Raw genomic sequence first — 19,101 nt, forward strand, 5'->3', positions numbered from 1 at the left:
TCTCTTGGCAGAACAAAGGGGGGGGCTCTGCTCACACTAGCTCACTGAGCTTCTGCCCTGCCCTGCCTCCCTCAGCTTGGCTTTCCTCCTCCGTCCCATTCCTGCCTCGCTTCCTCCTTGGGCCAGTCACACAAGGGAGGCAGCAGGAAGAGCCAGCCCATACTCCAGCCTCTGAGGACAGGGAGGCTGATCCAGAAGCCTCCAACAGGTGCCTGAGCTGACTCATCTCCCTTCCCAAGACTGGCACCCAGGGGCACTGAGCTGATGTCACCCCCCTCTGTCACATGGGAGTTGGGCTCATCCCAAGCCCAGGTCAGGCAGGAGGAGCTGCACTTACCTGGGCACCCACAATAAGAGAAGATGCTGTATTTCTGCCAGGCTTCGAACCAGGGACCTTTTGCGTGTTAGGCAAATGTGATAACCACTACACCACAGAAACACCTAAAAGAGCTTCTTCTTGCTGAAATATCCTGTTACTAACTCTTTGGCCAACTCAAATTGCTGCAGGGGAAGGAATTCTCTCTTGTTAATTCTGTGCCCTCAGGAAGGGGCCAAACTGATCAAGGCCGGGCCCCCACCTGGGGACTCCAACCTAAACTGCAAAGCCCAGTGGTTTGCAAGCCAGATGATCAATGTTTCCTGCACTTCTCCCTCCTCCCAACCCTGCCAAACCTCAAGGCCAACTCCACAATCCCAGTGGCTGGGGGAAGATGTGCATGTTACAGCCTCTGCCCACTGAGCTGTAGCCTTCTGTGCCCAGGGAGCCAGATACAGCCAGGGCTGGGAGGCTGGAGGGAAATGGAGAATGGTTGTACATTGGGTGTCAAAGGTGCAGAGGCCGCTGTGACTGGCACTGGCAAGGCAGGGCTCTGACTGCAATTGCTGCGACAGGAGATCCAGTGCCACACGCCCTTGTGATTTCTTGGGGGTGTCAGCTCAGCCCTACTCCTGGGAGCTGCTGTGCTCTGGAGTGTGACAGGAGCTGGGTGAGAGGTCGGGGAGTCTGGGCCTGTCCCCAAAGGTCCATCCCTGCAGGGGGGCAATGCTGGGGAGGTGACGTGGGTCACCCCTCCTGCGTCACAAAGCCCTTGCCACCTTCCCAGTGTTGGGAGCACAAGTCTAGAGAAGTAGCAGGGGGGGAGGCGGGTGTCTTATTCCCTGTTCTTGCTCGGCCTTTCCCCCCAAAGCATTCGGCAAGAGTTAGTAACAGAACATATGTCCAAGTTTAAGTCCAGAAAAAGTAGACTTCATGGGCGTTTCTGTGGTGTGGTGGCAATCATGTTTGTCTAACACACAAAAGGTCCCTGGTTCAAAGCCAGGCAGAAACACCGGCTCCTCTCTTATTGCAGCTCACCTTAGTGCCCAGGTAAGCGCAGCTCCTGCTGCCTGACCTGTGCCTGGGATGAGCCCAACTCCCACATGACAGGGGGGTGACATCAGTTGAGAATGCCCCTGGGGAAGCCAGAGGAGTCAGGACAGGCACCTGTTGGAGGCTTTGCAGGAAGCAGGCCAGAGATCTGGTAGGAGGAGACTCCAGCCTGCACAGGCCTAGTGGCTAAAAGGGTCTTGTCCTGGCCTACTTTCCCCAGAAAGAAGGACAGGGCATGTGACTTCTCCCCCACTGCTGTGAAACACAAAGGCCATGTCTACACTGGTGGGTTCTTGTGCAAGAACTCTTGTGGAAGAACTCATCCACACTACCACGTGCTTTTGTGCAAGAGCATCCATGGCAGTATGGATGCTCTCTTGTGCAAGAAACCCCTGCTGCGCGTCCACGCTGCCCTCTTGCGCAAGAGCTCTTGTGCAAGAGGGCTTACATGTTAGAAAAGAGAATAGCTCTTGCGCAAGAAGCCCTCTCTTACCACGCCGTACTGTAAATTTCCTTGCGCAAGAGTGGGCGGGAAGTGTGGAGGCTCTGCGGGTTCTTGCACAAGAACCCGTCAGCGTAGACATAGCCAAAGTGCCCAGCAGCCCCTTTTTTCAGTGGTGCACGGGGGCTGGGGAAAGTACGGAATCTGCCTGAGGCTTCTCCCTGCATTCCCAGGCCTGATCTGGTGGCTTGGTGGGCTGGATCCAGCACTTTCGTCTATATTGCCCAGGCCTGGCTTAGAGGGAACCTTGGCTCTGGGCTGTGAGGGAGGGGCGCTGTGGAAAGGCCAGTCTCGCCTTCCTGGGCAGTGCATGACAATGTCCATTTTGTGTGGCACGGCTGCCAACATCCAGACAGAGAATTACAGGCCAGACAGGCCTGCTTGCAGCAGTCAAAGTAATTCAGTGGGGGTGAGCCTTAGACTGAAGATCTAAAGGCCCGTGATTCCATCCCAGGCTCTGTCATGTGTCAACATAAAGCGGGAGCCTCTCAGCTCCCCTAGAAATATGTGTGTCTTGGATCACTACATCATCCATTCTGGCCACAGCTTGGCACTAACAAATCATCTTCAGCTGATTAGCCCAGTGATTACCAACCTTTTACCCATGGAGGAACCCCTAAAATATTTTTTCATATCCCAAGGAACTCCTACCTATGAAAATGTTTAGTTGGCCAGAAAAAGCTGACAGCGGGGAGCGCAATTCAATTACAGGCAGTCCCCGGGTTACATACAAGATAGGGACTATAGGTTTGTTCTTAAGTTGAATTTGTATGTAAGTTGGAACTGGCTCCAGATTCAGCTGCTGCCACTGAAACTGACCAGGGGCTGACTACAGGAAGCCGGAGGCAGAGTTGCTCTGCCCCCAGCTTCCTGGAATCAGCCTGATCAGTTTCAACAGCTGCTGAATCTGGAGCCTGGGACAGAACAGCTGGGGCGCTGCCCGGTAGGTTCCCACAGGACCAACCCGGCAGCACCCCAGCTGCTCTACCCGAGGCGTCCCGCAACAAAAGCCTGGTCTGCCTGGGCGGCTTTGCTCCTGTCCCCCTGGTCTGCTGGGGGGGTCCAGAAAGCCGCTGGACCCCCCCCCAGCAGACCAGGGGGACAGGAGCAAAGCTGCCCAGGTGGCGGGAGTCCCGCTGCCTGGGCGGCTTTGCTCCCGGGCAAACGAACAAAGCCGCCCAGGCGGCGGCTTTGCTCAGGTGTCCCTGGTCTGCTGGGGGGGGTCCAGTGGCTTTGCTGGACCCCCCCAGCAGACCAGGGAGACCGGGAGAAGCTTTTCTCGCCCCGGAGGACACGGGTGGCGACCCGCCGCCTGGGAGCTCTGGGGTGAGAAAAGCCCCGTTCATAAGTGCGAATCCGACATAAGTCAGATCCGCGTAAGTCGGGGACTGCCTGTACAGCTAAATTGTTGTAAAGAAAATTTATTTGTAAAGAGTTGTTATTTTATTTGTAAAAAGTCAGCTTACATTGTAAGAAAAAAATTGGAGCATTATCTAATTTTTTTTCAAATATCAAAATATCAAATCAAAATAAAGTTCACATCTAAAGTCAATATAAAGTTTACTTTCAGTGTGACACTTGGGCTTGTTTCTTTTTGCACAAATGTTGAATTCTTGGCCGAATTTTTGACAAACACACTCGCAGTTCTTCCTCAACAGACAGCAGACTATTTCTTTCTTTGCTTTCAATATTTGTAAGATATGAGAAAGCTTGTTCACAGAAATAAGAAGTTGAAAACTGGAGTAAGATGTTCACTGCTTTTACTGAGATCACAGGATACTCTCTTCTTATTGAAATCCAAAACACATCAAGCGGCACTTCATTGCATTTTATCTTCAAAATTCAATCGCACTGTAATTCAGTCAGTTGTTCTTCTTGCAGACCGAGTAAATTTTGTGAGAACGCAACAAAAAGGTTCCGAATCCTGTCATACATTTCTGATGACAAAGAAGGAAAGTATTGGTCAAGCTTTTTTGTCAGTGGTTCCAAATGACTGGTAATTAATGGGATGACTTCTTTATAATCTGTCTGACTCTGAAACTGAAGTAGGAGTGGAAGCATTTCAATATTTCCACTTGAAAGGTGTCTTTTCCAAACCTTGAGTTTATTCTTGAATGCAAGAAGTTTGTCTGTGGAAGTTTGACTATTTTCTTTTAGTCCCTGCATGGTGGCATTCCAGGTGTTTCAGTGCTGATAAGTATCTGCTAAGTAGGCTAGTTTCAGCAGCCATTTTGTATCTTCAAGAAAGTTAGAAAAACTGCCTTTATTATTTTTGAAGAAAAGCAGTAGTTCCCCTCCAGCTCAAATACCTTCATTAAAACTTTCCCTCTCGAAAGCCACCTAACATCGGTGTGTAGAAGAGTCACATGGTCTTGTTGCATATTTTTACACAGCTTTGCAAACAGGCGTGACTTAAGAGGGTACTGCTTTATAAAATTGACCATGTTCACAGCTACATCAAGGGCTTGTTTTAAATCCTCCCCAATAGTTTTTGGAACAAGAACTTCCCGGTGGAGGAAGCAGTGGGTCATTAGGACATCAGGGTTTTTTTCTTTGATGAGTGTAACAGAGTTTTATTGAGCCAATAATTGAGGAGGTATTACAAGTTCCCTCAGTTACACCCCCTCCCCCTCACCGTGCGGCGATTGTTTGTTGGTGCAGACACCTGCTTTTTAGTTCTCTACCATTTGCTTTACTCCTAACAACATTGATACCGGATATAACCCTCCAGCGTATTTTGTTGGCTGGCCCCTAGGATCGGGGAAGGGGGCTCAGGCCCTCCCTCTCTCTGAGCCCCAGCCCAGGACCCGAAGGCGGGGACACTCGTTCCTGCTAAGTGGAGAGGGTCGCAACCCCTAAACCCTCCACTTGCGGGTTCCGCAGCCCCACCCTGGGCTACTTCTTCCCCCATGCTTTCACTAGTTCCCAACCTTCGGGTCGAGACTAGACTTACCGCTCTCAGCCCCCTATAACGAGTGCAGCTCCCCTTCCCTGGTCGCCCCATGTGTCCTCGGCCCCACCCTTCCACATCGCCCGCTTGACATCATGGGTGACATCATCCGTCCGTGCTGGCCCTGTTGGGTGGGTAGTGTTCTCCGCTCCTCTGCCTGCCCTTGCCTCGGCCCTTTCCTGGCTGCGGCTTCCCGGCGCGTAACCTGTCTCCACGTGGTCCCTCCCCATACTCTCCGTCCCGAGGTCCGGGGGCCGGCTTCAGTGAGGGGCAGAGACACCCTGTCCGCTCCATGATAAACAACAGGATTCCAAATAAGAAGACAAGATGTTGAAAATGTCTTGACCTTTGGTCATTTCTGACAGCTCTTTACAAAAACAAAATTTTTTCATTATTTCACCTTCATTTTCAAATCATACAAATGCCAACAGCTGAGCTTTACTTGTTACATCTGTTGACTCGTCGACTTGGAGAGCAAAGTTAGTATTTTTTTAGTATTTCAGACAAGACATCTTCAATGTTGTGTGACGTCATCCACATGCCTACTAATAGTATTATTAAAACCAGGAACTTTGTCAATTTCACTTTCAGCCTCTTTGCCTATCATTGTACTCACTATTATTTTACAAGCAGGCATTATTAGGCTTTTAGCAATAGTGTGACTTTTCATTTTTTGTGCAACTAGCTCAGCTACTAAATAGTTGCTTCTTGACCCTTTTCACTGATAGTTACCTTCTTCTCAAAAACTTTACATTGTTTTCCTTGTGAATCCAAAAGTCATTGAAAGTAATCAACTGTTTTATTTGACAAGCAGCCATGATTAGTAGTGAAGAATCAGTTTAACTTGGCCGGGGTCATAGCTGTGTTAGTTTTCCCCTGCAAACAATGCACTATGGAACGGGGCAATTTTCATCTCCAGTCCACGTAAAACCCATGGCCAAGTAACTGTAATTGTAAAGGCGAGTTTTTTTAATATCAGTCACTTCTCTTCCTGTTTCACTCGTACTTGGCTCTGATAATTTTGATTCATTTTCACTGTCCTCTCCTTCACTGGCATGCCTTCTTTTCACATACTTCCACATTTTTTTTTATTTTCGACGGCCGTATGAAAATACTGTTACACGGGTGAGATTTTAGATACACAAAAACAACCACAGTTTCTGTAAAAATGTTAATTACAAAACTACACAAAGACAACAAATCTACAAAATAGCGAACGATCATAACGTGCACTAGAAAAGACTAGAAATGTGGAGAATACTGGGAAGCAGAAATACTGGGAAGCCGGACAAATATTCCCACAATATTTTGAGGGATATTTGGAATTTCAAAATTTTTATTTATTTATTCCATGATTTCTCATGGAACCCCTGACGATGGTCTATGGAACCCTGGTTGGGAAACACTGGGCTACACTGTAGGAAGAGGGGGCAGAACTGAGCTCTTTCCCCCTCAGCACATGCCTATTTGGAAGTGAAGCCTGGCACTACCTTGTGGACAGGATCAAAGCCCGAGGTGGGCTGGATTGTGCCCATAGAGAAAATTTTACTCAACCGCTATGGGCTCAATCACTAAAGGGCTTCTCTCTTGTGTGGGTTCTCTGATGTACAACAAGGCTTGAACTCTCACTATAGCATTTCCCACAGTCAGAGCAGTTAAAGGGTTTCTCCCCTGTGTGAGATCTCCTATGTCTAACAAGATGTGACCTACGACTAAAACTTTTCCCACAGTCAGAGCAGCTGAAGGGTTTCTCTCCTGTATGAGATCTCTAATGTCTAAGAAGGCTTGAGCTCTCACTGAAGGTTTTCCCACAGTCAGAGCAGCTGAAGGGTTTCTCTCCTGTATGAGATCTCCTGTGTTTAAAAAGGCTTGCGCTCTGACTGAAGCTTTTCCCACAGTCAGAGCAGATGAAGGGTTTCTCTCCTGTGTGCGTTCGCATATGGTCAACAAGATTTGACCTCTGACTGAAGCTTTTCCCACAGTCAGAGCAGCTGAAGGGTTTCTCCCTTGTGTGGGTTTTCTGATGATTAATCAGGCTTTTGTTGTGACTGAAACCTTTCCGACGGACAGAACCGCTAAAGGGCTGTTCTCCTGTGTGGGTTCTCCTATGGTTGATAAGTTGTGACCTCCAACTGAAGCTTTTCTCACAATCAGAGCATTTGAAGGGTTTCTCTCCTGTTTGGGCTCTTTCATGTTTAATAGGAGTTGCATAGTCACTGCAAGTGCACGATGACTGTTGATGGGGGATTTTCTTTTGAACAGTTTCTGTGTTTGTTATCAGCCTTCTGTTCTTGGGACTGGATTTACCCAGTCCCACTCCTGGATGGTTTCCCGGCTGCCTTTGTAGGCTATGCTGACTTTCACAAGTCTCTCCTTTCTCAGGACTCTGAGAAACATGCCCTTCAGATCTTCCCACTAATACCCCACATGGAGCCATTCGCTCAGGTCCATCCTGCCGAAGACTCCTCTCACTGTTTTCATTCAGCATCCCAACACCTGCTGGGATAGAGAGAGAAATCATTCTCTGTGCTGAGCTGAAAGAAAAAAATCTGAACAGCGAATAGAAAATGGGACGCACCCAAAAAATGCTGGAAAGGTTCAATAATCATCAGCTGAGTTCACCCTGCTCCCGCATAACCATTTCCCTACCCAGCACCCTCAGACAGAAGGGACAGTCAGATTTGATGAAAACAGGCAACTGACATCTGCTATGAGAACATAGAAATTGGTTTCTGAGTCACATTACTTGATTTCTCACCTGTGCAGGTGTCACTGATGATCTCCCCTTCCTCACAGCCTTGGAGATCTGGGATCCGCAGCTCTTCCCCTTTCTCCACCCAGGAGAGCACATGGGCTTTGGAAACTGGAAATCCTATTCGGGAAGCAATTAACCAAGTGATGATCTTGTTCATTAAGGTCTGTGCCATTCCTGCTTCCAAAGCCAGGATCTGAGTCTCCCACCCAGAGAGGCTCCTTCCCCACCTTGCAGAGACTGTGCTCTGGCTGCTACAAAATCTCAGGATGCACTCATCTGCAGTATAAGTGCATCCCCGCCCCACCTCATGAATGACCGAGCTGACTCCCCAGGGGAACTGAGCGCTCTGCTGCATTCTCCAGGGTACAACTCAGTCTTCCTCAGGGCCCGTTCCATACTTGGGCACGACAGGGACACACTGCTCATAAGCGGAGTGCTCAAGGTCTTTCAGGACTGACATGCCCTCAGTCAGGGCTCAGATTTGAGCTGCCACATTAGGTCACTAGGGCTGGAGGGAAAGGATCCAGCAGAGCTCGAGAGCCCTAAGGGCTCTGTCCACAAAGCTCTTGGCTGGGAGCTAACTTGACCTACTCCTGGGTACAGATGCTCGACTTGAGCCAGAAGGAGGCAGGAGAAGTTGTCTGAGCAGGAAAATGAATCCTGGGCTGGCTGTTTCAGGCCCTGACTATGCTTCATATTCCTGATTCTGACTGACAGTCTCTGGGTAGGCCCTGCCAGCTGCCCACAACAGCTGTCAGTCCTACGGCCAGCCAGAGCAGTGTTGGGCTGTTCTGTGGCTGGCCAAAGTGGAGACGGGGTGTGTTGCTTCTCTGCTGCTCGTGGGTGTTCCTGCAGCTCAGCTCCCCCTCTGCAGCCTTGGTTCTACTCTGTCAGCAGCAATCGTTGTGTGGTTTCCCAGCCTTCCTCTTGCAGCCAGCTGGGCCTGCATGACTCTACCAGAGGCAGGAATGGACTCTGAGTTGGCGCCTTCCTTCCAGGGGCTCAGCACAACAGCGCAAGGGGACCCTGCAGGCACTAACAGCAGCCGCACTCAGCCCCACAACTCTGGTGCCAGCCGTTCCTTCCTGGGTCCTTCCATTGACACCTCTGTCCAAGGCACAACATGGGCAAGATAGTGGGAACCACAATGAGACCTTGGCTGTGGGAAGAGCAGTACCATTGTGATGTCCTTGAATATGCTTCCCCTGGGAAGGGGCATGGAAGGGACAGTCTCTCACACAGGGGCCTGGACTACAGAGGCAGATACTACTGATATTGGGGTTGCAGGTAATGAGGGATCCTGAACCAAACCCAACCCAAGTGCTCCAGAGCCCACCCAGCTTCTGTTACCCAAGGGGACAGGAATCCTCACCCAGCCAGCTCATAGCCTCATAGTTCTCCTGCATCACATCCCTGTAGAGGGCTCTCTGGCCTGAATCCAGCAGAGCCCATTCCTCCTCAGAGAAATGCACAGCCACCTCCTCAAAGGTCACCGGCTCCGCCACGGCCATTTCCTGTCCCTGGCGCTGCAGGCCAGGGGCTGAGCTGGAGACAGACATGGGTGTTCTGCAGCCTAGTAGGGGGAGAAGGACAAATAAAGATATTTTTAAAAGGGCTTTAATCCTTTCCACACCCCAATTCTGCCCAGACTCTGTCCCCAGTGAAAAACATGCTGGACTCTGCCTTTTTGGGCAAATGCTGAGTCTAGATAGTCCATAAAAGTCACAGAGAAGTTAGATCCCACAGCCATATTTATTTCTCTTAGTGCATGGCTTGAATTACATTACTATGCCTGCAATAATGGGATTCAGTTCTCAGCACCCAGTGTTTCTGTTAACAAGCCACATATTCATCTGCCTGAACATGGACATAGGTTAAATTAAATTTAGACTGCAGTATTCATAATCTTTAGTCTTCGTTGATTGATTTGCAGCACAAACTTTGGTTCTCTCATCTGACAGAGACTTTATAAACCCTTTCCACAACAGAGAATCAGTGAAGTTATTACAAGTTTTCAGATGCATATTATTAAACATGTGCGCTGAGCGTTTGCAGGATGAGATCTTAAAATTTGTGGGTTCATGGGATCAGAAGATATCCTCAGTCATGCAGTCTGTCCCCCTCTGTGGCACAAGCCATTACACTTAGCCCAGCTACCCAGGCACAAAGCTCTGTTTCCCCAAAGCATGTTTTCTAGAAAGTTGACTAGTGTTGATCTGAAGACATTAAGAGATGGAGAATCCACCAGTTCTTTGCTTATTAGTTTCAGCAGCGAATCCTCTTCCATACAAAATATTTGTGCCTCCTTTCTAGCCTGAAATTCTCCGGCTGCAACTTCCATTTATTGACTCTCACTGAGCTGTGTGTGCCGTGGTCACTGGGTTTAGTTGGTAATTTTAATGACAATCCCATGAAAATCTTTTCACTGGAATATTCTCATTTAAATAATCTGCACTTCTAAACTCACCCTGTCTGAAAGCTCCCAGGGATTTTCCTCTTGCTCTCTCCAGTGCAGAGGGCAGAGTGTTTGGTGGGGGAAGAGATAAGAGAGGTGAGATTCCAGGCTCTCCTATTTATAACAATGTCCCCACTCGGAACTCTGCATTTCAATTGTATCAGAGACCAGACAGAGACACACACAAGTGTTTAATATGAAAAGATCTGAAACATTCTGTGTCCTCTCTCATTTGGGCACCTCCAAGCAATGGAGCCAACATCCCTACAGCCTCACACCCATCCCAGGAGAGATAAGCTATAAGTGAGATTTACTTTTCCCTCCTCATCCCTTCCTACCTGGTTGCTCTCAGTCACTTACTGCCTCTTGTCATAAACTAGAGCTAGGGGAAGACACTGCCATGACATTAACTTTACCTATTGTGATCCCTTTGACACTAACAGGAGCTTCAGAGTTTGCAAACCCCTGGCTCTATTTGCAAGCAGTTGGGTCTGTTTGCTCAATGTCTCCAAAGAGAGCAGCATGATGGGGCCGTCATTCTCCATGTGGGGAATGAGGCAGGGGAAGGTTGGCTTCAGAGGCCAGATTCAATAGTTTGATATTTAAATTACTTTCTCCTACTCTATCCCTTCTAGATACCTTTGAATTCCCTCAGAGACTCTGACAGCGCAATCATTTTCTGGGAGAAACTGCTGACTTGTTCTTCCAGTTCTGGGGAAATCTCCTCTGGCAGCTGGAACTGCCCCATCTCACACCTGCACAGAAACAATTCCATGTGATTCTATTTCATTTACAGATGATAAGATCTGGCTAGTGAGTCTCGCTCTAACAGGCCTGGAGTTAGAATTCCTCCAATTCCCCCAGCCTGAGAGCAGAAGCAACACAGCCCATGGCTGTGCTACCTTCCCCTGAAAGGCCCCATTGCTGTTCTTCACCTCTGGCCCAGAGAGACCAGCTGGGGACAAAAGTGGAATTGAGTCTCGATAGCCAATCCTTCACTCCTTGGCCTCTAGGTGCTGAGGGACTGGAGGTTCCTAGGTGAAGGGCTACAGGAATCTGCCCACTAGGAAACAGACTGAGACACCAGCTTCCTCCTTCCCCATACATCTCCCAACAGCCCTCAGGTAGGACAGACTCTGGGTCCCTGCTGCCCTGGTCTAAATGTGCCCAGTGCCCAGCAGTGACAGACCCATATTCCAACCCCACAGTCCTGAGGCAGCCAGTCCCCAGGGAGGTGACAGCTCTAGGAAATATCTGAAGTCAGACTGTGCCCCTGAATGGGGAATTCTAGAGTCTGCTGTGCAAGGGTGAGACCCTCAGAATTAAGTGAGTCAGAGATATTTCTATCCAACATCTGGCTGTAGGGCCCTGGGGAGATGTGGCGCCAACATCAGCTCCAAGCTCTTTCCCTGCGCTGTGCAGTGTGACAGGAGTGCGAGCCACCTACCTGCTCAAGCTGTTTCTTATGTCCTAGAGAAAAGAGACAGAAAAGAATCTCAGCTGCACTGGACACACACACACACAGGGAAGGCATTTTGCAAATATGGGGAAGAGATGCCCTGACCTGGCCCCAGGGCCATAGATTCCATGAGCTAATGGGGCTTTGCCATCTCGAATAGCTCTGTGCCTTCACTCTGCAAAGCACAACAGTCACTCGCATGGCAGCAATGCACACGCCGAGTTACACCCAGATCTGATGGCTGGACCCCAGCGCTTGTTATTCAGGAGACTCTCGTCCTTGTATGGGGAGCTGGGATGTTTCTCCCTCAGTCTCACCTGCAGGAATTCACTCGCTGGCTTCTGACACGTCCCCTCCAGCTCACTGATCCGCTCGCTGAGACGGGAAATCTGCGCAGAGAGTTTCCTGACAGTGTCAGTCTGGAGCCTCCCAATCTCCTCGTCCAGCTTCTCCAGCTGGGCCAGCAGGAGTCGCTCTTGTTCCTCCAGGAACTGCCGCAGCTGCTGAAACTCAGCCACAATCATCTGCCTCTTGGCTTGTGTCTGTTTCTGTGTGAAAACAGGGAAAGGGCTGGTCAGGGGCATGGATGGAGCCCAGGGCCCTTTCATGGGGAGATAAGTGCACAGCAAGGACAACTTCTTGGAAAACCCTAAAATGTATGACATTGGACTGTATTCTGTGGGTATTAGGCAGAGGTGTCTCTCTCAGCATCTCCTTTGGCCCATATCCCTCTGAAAGGGATGGCCCCATGTCTGCCATGAGCAGCATCTTCTGTTATTTATGGGCACTAGAGATCCAGACCCAGAGCACCAGGAGGCAGGACTCAGCAGCAACCTGACAGATATCCAGGGAGGAAAAAGAAATGAAGTGAGTAGACTCAGCAGATAGTCTTTCACAGGGGCATTCAATTCCCTTGGGGAGGATTTCTGGGAAAGTCACAAGAACTGGACATTAACTCATCCTCTGACATGGAAGCTCAGGGCTTGTCTACGCATCAATTTAATCCAGCAATCCATGATCCAGGAGAAACAAACAAGCCCAAACTCACAAACGAAAAGTCAGTGGAGGTAATATACCTTGACTTTAACAAAGCTTTTGATACAGTCTTCCACAATATTCTTGCCAGCAAGTTAAGGGAGTATGGATGGAATAAACGGATTGCAAGGCAGACAGAAAGCTGGCTAGACTATCAAGCCCAACGGGTAGTGCTCAACGGCTCGATGTCAGGTTGGCAGTCAGTTTCTAGCAGAGTGCTCCAAAGATAGGTTCTAGGGTCGGTTTTGTTCAACATCTTTATTAATGACCTGAATCGGGGGGGATGGATTGACCCTCAGCAAGTCTGCAGATGACACTAAGCTAGGGAGAAGGTAGATATGCTGGAGGGCAGGGATAGGGTGCAGAGTGACCTAGACAGATTAGGAGATTGGGACAAAAGAAAACTGACGAGGTTCAACAAGAACAAGTGTAGAGTCCTACACTTGGGACAGAAGAATCCCAAACATTGTTACAGGCTGGGGACCGAATGGCTAAGGAGCAGTAAATAGGTCAATGGAGGGATGATAGGAGTTACTATAGAGAACTTTCTGGGTGTCTGGCTGGTGAGTCTTGCCCACATGCTCAGGGTTTAGCTGATCGCCATATTTGGGGTCGGGAAGGAATTTTCCTCCAGGGTAGATTGGCAGAGGCCCTGGAGGTTTTTCGCCTTCCTCTGTAGCATGGGGCACAGATCACAGCTGGAGGATTCTCTGCATCTTGGGGTCTTCAAAGTATTTGAAGGCTTCAATATCTGAGATATAGGTAAGAGGATTATTCTAGGAGAGGGTGGGTGAGATTTTGTGGCCTGCACTGTGCAGGGAGTCAGACTAGATGATCATAATGGTCCCTTCTGACCTTAAAGTCTATGAGTCTATGAGTTCTGTAGAAAAGGACCTGGGGATTACAGTGGTTAAGAAGCTGGATATGAGTCAACAGCGTGCTCTTGCAGCCAAGAAAGCTAATGGCATATTCGATTATATTAGGAGGAGCATTGCCAGCAGATCTAGACAAGTAACTATTCCCATTTATTCGGCTCTGGTGAGGCCACATCTGGAGTATTGTGTTCAGTTCTGGGCCCTCCACTATAGAAAGAATGTGGACGCATTGGAGAGGGCAACCAAAATGAGGGGACTGGAGCACATGACCTATGAGGTGAGGCTGAGGGATTTGGGTTTGTTTAGTCTGCAGAAGAGTCAGGGGGGATTTGAGAGCAGCCTTCAACTTCCTGAAGGGAGGTTGCAAAGAGGATGGAGAAAGGCTGTTCTCAGAAGTGACGGATGACAGAACCAGGAGCAATGATCTATAGTTACAGTGGGGAAGATCTAGGTTGGATATTAGGAAAAACTATTTCACTAGGAGGGTGGTGAAGCACTGGAATGAGTTCCCTAGGGAGGAGGTGGAATCTCCATCCCTAGAGGTTTTTAAGTGTTGGCTTGACAAAGCCCTGGCTTACTTGATTTACTTGGCATTGGTCCTGCCTTGGGAGGGAGGCTGAACTTGATGATCTTCTGAGGTCTCTTCCACCTCTCTGATTCTAGGGCCACACAGGTGTTGGCTTCTTAACACAGCCCTCCCACTTCCAGTCCCTGCCGGTCCATAGCCACAGGCACCTACCAGATACTCCTGGCTTTTCCCGTCTGTTGTCACTTTCCATCCCAGCAGCTTTTCTCTCTCTTCCCTCAGACTCTTCAAGTGGGCCTCCAATTTTTCCTGAAAACAGAAATAAGCACCAGGGCAAACCCCATGAGATTTTGGGAGCCCATTTGTCTGCCTTTAAGCAGCACAGACCCAGTTTTGTGGAGCTCAGTTCCTGTCTGGTAGGCAACAAGCCCTGGACGTGGCTTTGTCCATTGAAAAAGAGACAGCAGATGCAGAAGGATGCTTGTGAGGGTGGGGGACAGATTGGTGGCGGCACCTTTGTAAAGAATGACACAAGTGGGCATTAGGGAGGAAAAAAGGGTTAAAATATCAATCATGTAACCGATTACAATTTAATCAGTTACAGTCTTTTTAACCTGCTGTCAGTCAGGGCCAGTAGCAGACATGGGCTCTCCTGCGGTCGGGGATCTCTCGTGAGGTCTGCCAGGGATGGCCTCAAGGGCTGCCAGCCAACGGGGACTCTCAGCAGCTGCAGACTAACGTTAGCTGCCAGGGACGGTGGGGAGTTTATCTGGTAACTGACAGCGATAAGTGTTATCTCATCAGTTAATCGGATTGAACTCTTGCTACAACCCAGCCAAATCCCAGTGGTGCCTGGCATGGACCTGCACTGCCTGGAGCCCTGCTGTCCAGCCCAGTGATCTCCTCTAGCACTGGCTGCAGCATCCCAGTTTAAACCCTCATGGAGCAGCTCAGGAGTTCAGCATCCCAGTGAGAAACCTCCTCTCCCTGCTGGGCATGCGGCCTCTAGCCAGGCATCTTTCCCTTCTAAGGGTCACACTTCATCACTATTCACTGATGCTGAGAGGCAGAGGAAGTGTAGCCTGGTGGTTAGTGTAGCCATGGACTGAGCCTGGAGAGACCAGTGTTTGGGCTAAACTCTGTCAGTGATGGGCTTGGTGATCATGAGCAACTTGCTGCTCCACTTTCCCTTCCTACTGTTTGTCTAAGGAGACTGTGACCTGCTCAGGGCAGGGATTGTCACTTGATGGGTGTTGTGCAGGGCCCAGATGCCACTGCAGGTCTACAAGGCAAATGACAAATGTTTACTGCTGCTTCTCATCCAATCAGTAACTGCTTGTAAATGCCTCTTCTCCAGTCCCAAGGCAGCTCACTCCCACAGACTGACCAGCAGCTCCTGTGATCTAAACCTCTCTGATTGTTAACATCTTCCCTCGTACAAAAACCCTTCCAGTCACCAGAGGCTGGGTCTCACGATTCAGAGTCTCAGAGAATTGTTTCTCACATTGGGTCTCTGTAAAGACTTGATATAAGTTGCCACCCAGCCAGAACATTTCATTTTTCTTGTACCATGAAGGCTTTACAGAGCCGTGTCACACCTGTGCCAGGGAACAGTCGGTGAAATTAGCTTGTAATTAAAACCCAACCTTATTTCCCATCACACTGGACAGCAACTCTGTACCTTGTACTCCTGGGCACCTTCCTTTATGGGCAGCACCGTGGAAGCCTGGAAACTCAGCCGCTTGGCTAGTTCGATCATGTTTGCCAGCCCCCTGTTAGACTGGAGGGGTCCCTGCTGCTCAGTGTCTCTGCCCTGAGGGCTGAGGGGGGCCTGGCAGGAATTGTGCCCACACTCCAGAGTGACAGGGGCTGTGAAATCCTCCAGACAGACGGGACGCGGCGCTTCCTCCCGGACACTTTCCACGGGGCTCTCTGCAGCCATGGCTGCCTCTGGGCTGGAGATCAGGGAGAGTTCAGTTTCCCGAGCTTATCAATGTAGGGGCAGGTCCAGAGCGTGTGTCCGTGAGGCACCAACACTGATGATAAAAAAGTCAAATGAAAAACCAACCCCCCCAAAGCTTTGCTCACCCCCTGTCCCCGCCAGGGCCTCCATTGGGCCCCTCAGCCACCCGCCCCAGACAGAATCAAGTCTCTGAGCCATTCACGCCAGGGCCCCTCCCCACCCTGTGTTCAAATCCCGGCCCCGCACTCTGCAGCCCCCTCACAGCCCCTGTGTGCGCCCCCGGCCCGCACCAGCCCCCAGCCCAGCTGTGCCCCTTCCCCAGCTCCCACAAGCCGAGCTGCAGCCCCCGCCCCCGGGAACAGGCGCACCCAGCAGCTGCCGCTCCACAGGCAAGCCGGGCCCCTCAGCTAGACCCCTCCCCTCCCCCGCGCTCCGCTCCCCAGAAGCATCGCGGGGACTCCCTGCTGCGGGCCCCAGTGGGTGGGCGGGGCCTGAGCAGGGCGGGGAAGCACGAAAACCCGGCCCCGGCCTCACGGAACGGACGGGCCCGAGGAGACCGCGCATGCGCAGAAGGCTTAGGGCAGACCGGGCGCTTCTTGGCCACGTGCCAGTGTCGAGCGGGGGCTCCCGGCCAGAGGCTGATTCCGCCGGGGGGGGGGCAATTGCCGGACGCGCCGCAGCAGCAGGGGGGCGGGGCGGGGCTGCAGCGAGCACACGAGGCTCCTTAGAAACGGGGCGTGTCTGCAAAATGCGGGTTTGAAGGGCGGGGGGGGGCGAGTCACTCTGCAGCGCCCGCTCCCCGCCCCCCCCCCCGTTACCCGCGCGGAGGAGCCGAGATGCGGGCGGGGGCTTCGCTGCTCCCCCCCACTCAGAATTATTCCCCCCCCCAGGACCCCAAAGTCCACAGCCCTGCCCCGGGGCTCCCCTAGCCCCGCCCCTTCATACCCCGGTTCCCCGGTTCCCCCCCAACCCTCCCCCCGCGGGCCATGGGGCTGCGGGCGATGGCTCCAGCTCCCCTGGGTTCTTGTGGAGTCGGATTGACTCCCCCCCCCCCCCCCCCCCCCCCGGTGATTCTCTGTCGCGCCCGTTGCTGCTGGGATCACTCCTGCCCCCCCCCCCCCCCCTTTGCTGCTTCTCCTGTTCCCGGCCCCGCAGCCCCTGGGCAGTGCGATAGGGACCGGGACATTCCCACCCCAGTGCGGCCCCTCCCCCTCCCACTGGCCCAGGGACACAGGCTGGAATAGGGGAGGGGTCTGTCAGTTCCCTCCTGCCTCTCTCCAGCTTTTCCTCCAGGGCTGGGGGGTCCTGGTGGCTGGGACCTTCCCATTCCCAGCCCCATGTGCTGCTGCCCCCCCCCTCCCCCGTCACCAGCCCCTAGGGCAGGGGTGCAATGTTCCCATGGATACGGGATATGCCTGTCACAAGGAGCCACCTCTGCCTTTGCCCATCCCCCTCGGGGGCCCCAGAACAGGAGGCCAAGGGCCCCTCCCACTGTTGAATGTGGACAGGTCTGGCCTGGCCTCTTTCACCCCCGATGCCCCTGCCCCTCCCCATTCCCCCTGGGCTCTGCCCCCCACCCTGGCCAGAAGCTGGAGCCCTGCCCAGAGAGGAGAAGCCCTTGGGTACCAATGCAGCTGGGGCCATCACAGGACCATCCCCCTGGAAGGGGGGGCCTCAAAACCTGCCCCTGGCTAATGGACCGACTGTAGCAGCCTCTGCCCAGGGCAGATGGAGGGTCCATGGATCCCTCACTGCCCAGAGAGCTCTTACTGTGACGTGAATGGGGTAAGAACCACAGGGGCAGTTGGGGGGAGCCTCAGACTCTCCCTCTCCCCTGGGTGCGGGTGGGGTCATGGGCTGGGGCTGCTCATGGGCCCCCCACCAGTGTTCCCTGTAAGCTGAGCACTTGGGCAGCCACTCAGGAGAGATTCAGATGATGCCCAGCTGATTAGCAGAGCCCCCACAGCAGGCAGCCTGTGTTTCTATGGGTGGTGCACATCTGCGCCTGTCTTGGTGCACACAACACCATTTATCCCACACATGGAAACAAATTTGAGGGAACCCTGCCACCCCACTCCCACAGGACACCCTGAGTGACAGACACCGGCTCCCTCCCCAAGCCCCCCAACACTCTGGTTTCTGCCCGTCCCAAAGGAGCGTTTGCCCCAAGTCACTGGCACCTCCCGGCTGAAAGCAAACCCAGCGCCTGCAGCCAGTCCTATGGCACCGTCATGAATGATTTACTGGCCCAGGGAAGGGAAGGAGAGTTACTCACAGTGAACGCAGCAGCCGGACACCCACACGGTGCTCTCCTGCCTGGCCCAAGGGAACAGAGGCGCCTCGCTGTGTCCTGTAGCACCAGCCTGCGCCAGGGAACTGCACATTCCTCAGTTTGTGCCCAACCCTCCTCCCACCCCATCCTCCTCCCTCCCTGGCTCACCCCCAGTGTCTAAGCCTGGGAGAAAGTTCTTCCTGCCCTGGCTCGTCCTTCCCTCCCCCAGAGCTCACACTGATAAGAGGGTTTGGGGCCGGCTCCTCTTCAAGGGCAGGTGGAGGAGGGGAGCAGCCAACAGAGTCTTATGCTCCAGGGTGGCTTGTCTGGTGTCTGGAGCTCCCTGTGCCAGGCAGGAGATGCCCCCTCCCCCGTCCCCTGGACACACCAGGGTCTCACACTTGGCTCTGCCCCTCTCCTGGCCTTGGGCTGCTCCCGGTGTCACAACAAACCCTCGTCCAAACCCTGAGAAACACCGAACCCTCCCCCAGCACCACAGGCACAGCCAGTCCCAGGGCAGCAGCACCGGCAGCCACCACCCCACTCCTGCATTTCCCAGAGTCCAGCCTCTGCCTCATCTCTGCCAGTCCAATGGCTGTTTTAACCGCACGGATACCCCAGGGAGCCAGCTGGCTGCCGACCCAGCTTGTGCCAGTGCTCGGGGAGATCTAGGGCCTGGACAGGAGCTGGCACTGGGCCGGGCAGTGTCACACAGGCCCTGCATGTCTGTGGTGAATGGCCGTGTGACACATACCGCACACTGACCATCACGGGGAGCCGTGTCACAGCACTGGAAAGGCTGAGGAATCCCTTCCCAACACAGGCTCTTGGGCAGAAAATCTCCCCTTGCTCCTCATACCAACCTGCCCCATTGCCAGGGCTACACCCACTGACGCCCCCGCAGCACAAAGTGTCTGCGCTGGTCCCACGCCTGAGCCCC

General features: G+C 52.3%; 2 protein-coding genes and 2 non-coding genes across 11 annotated transcripts in view; 2 read left to right on the forward strand and 2 right to left on the reverse strand.

Moving 5' to 3' along the window:
- Positions 1 to 16,217, reverse strand: part of LOC102458690 (uncharacterized) — a 73,111-nt gene extending 56,894 nt beyond the window's left edge. Inside the window, exons 1-8 of one of the 5 annotated variants that reach the window (XM_075913081.1) lie at positions 15,608 to 16,202; positions 14,140 to 14,235; positions 11,808 to 12,038; positions 11,479 to 11,501; positions 10,671 to 10,786; positions 8,949 to 9,149; positions 7,580 to 7,693; positions 5,161 to 7,320 (exon numbers count right to left, since the gene is read on the reverse strand). In XM_075913081.1, coding sequence (XP_075769196.1) covers positions 6,590 to 7,320; positions 7,580 to 7,693; positions 8,949 to 9,149; positions 10,671 to 10,786; positions 11,479 to 11,501; positions 11,808 to 12,038; positions 14,140 to 14,235; positions 15,608 to 15,868 — 1,773 coding nt within the window. In that variant the 5' untranslated portion in view covers positions 15,869 to 16,202 and the 3' untranslated portion in view covers positions 5,161 to 6,589. Of the gene's footprint in view, positions 1 to 5,160; positions 7,321 to 7,579; positions 7,694 to 8,948; positions 9,150 to 10,670; positions 10,787 to 11,478; positions 11,502 to 11,807; positions 12,039 to 14,139; positions 14,236 to 15,607 lie in introns of those variants that run through there. The other 4 variants (XM_075913082.1, XM_075913078.1, XM_075913080.1 and 1 more) reach the window with 4 other exon arrangements.
- LOC142821611 (uncharacterized) overlaps positions 1 to 19,101 on the forward strand; it is a 201,383-nt gene that overhangs the window by 124,043 nt on the left and 58,239 nt on the right. The gene's annotated exons all lie outside the window — the stretch shown is intronic.
- Positions 367 to 439, reverse strand: TRNAV-AAC (transfer RNA valine (anticodon AAC)). Its single transcript has one exon. It is a non-coding gene; the product is annotated as a tRNA-Val (tRNA).
- Positions 1,256 to 1,328, forward strand: TRNAI-AAU (transfer RNA isoleucine (anticodon AAU)). Its single transcript has one exon. It is a non-coding gene; the product is annotated as a tRNA-Val (tRNA).

The sequence above is a fragment of the Pelodiscus sinensis genome, chromosome 31, assembly GCF_049634645.1.
Source record: "Pelodiscus sinensis isolate JC-2024 chromosome 31, ASM4963464v1, whole genome shotgun sequence".
Classification (NCBI taxonomy): domain Eukaryota; kingdom Metazoa; phylum Chordata; order Testudines; family Trionychidae; genus Pelodiscus; species Pelodiscus sinensis.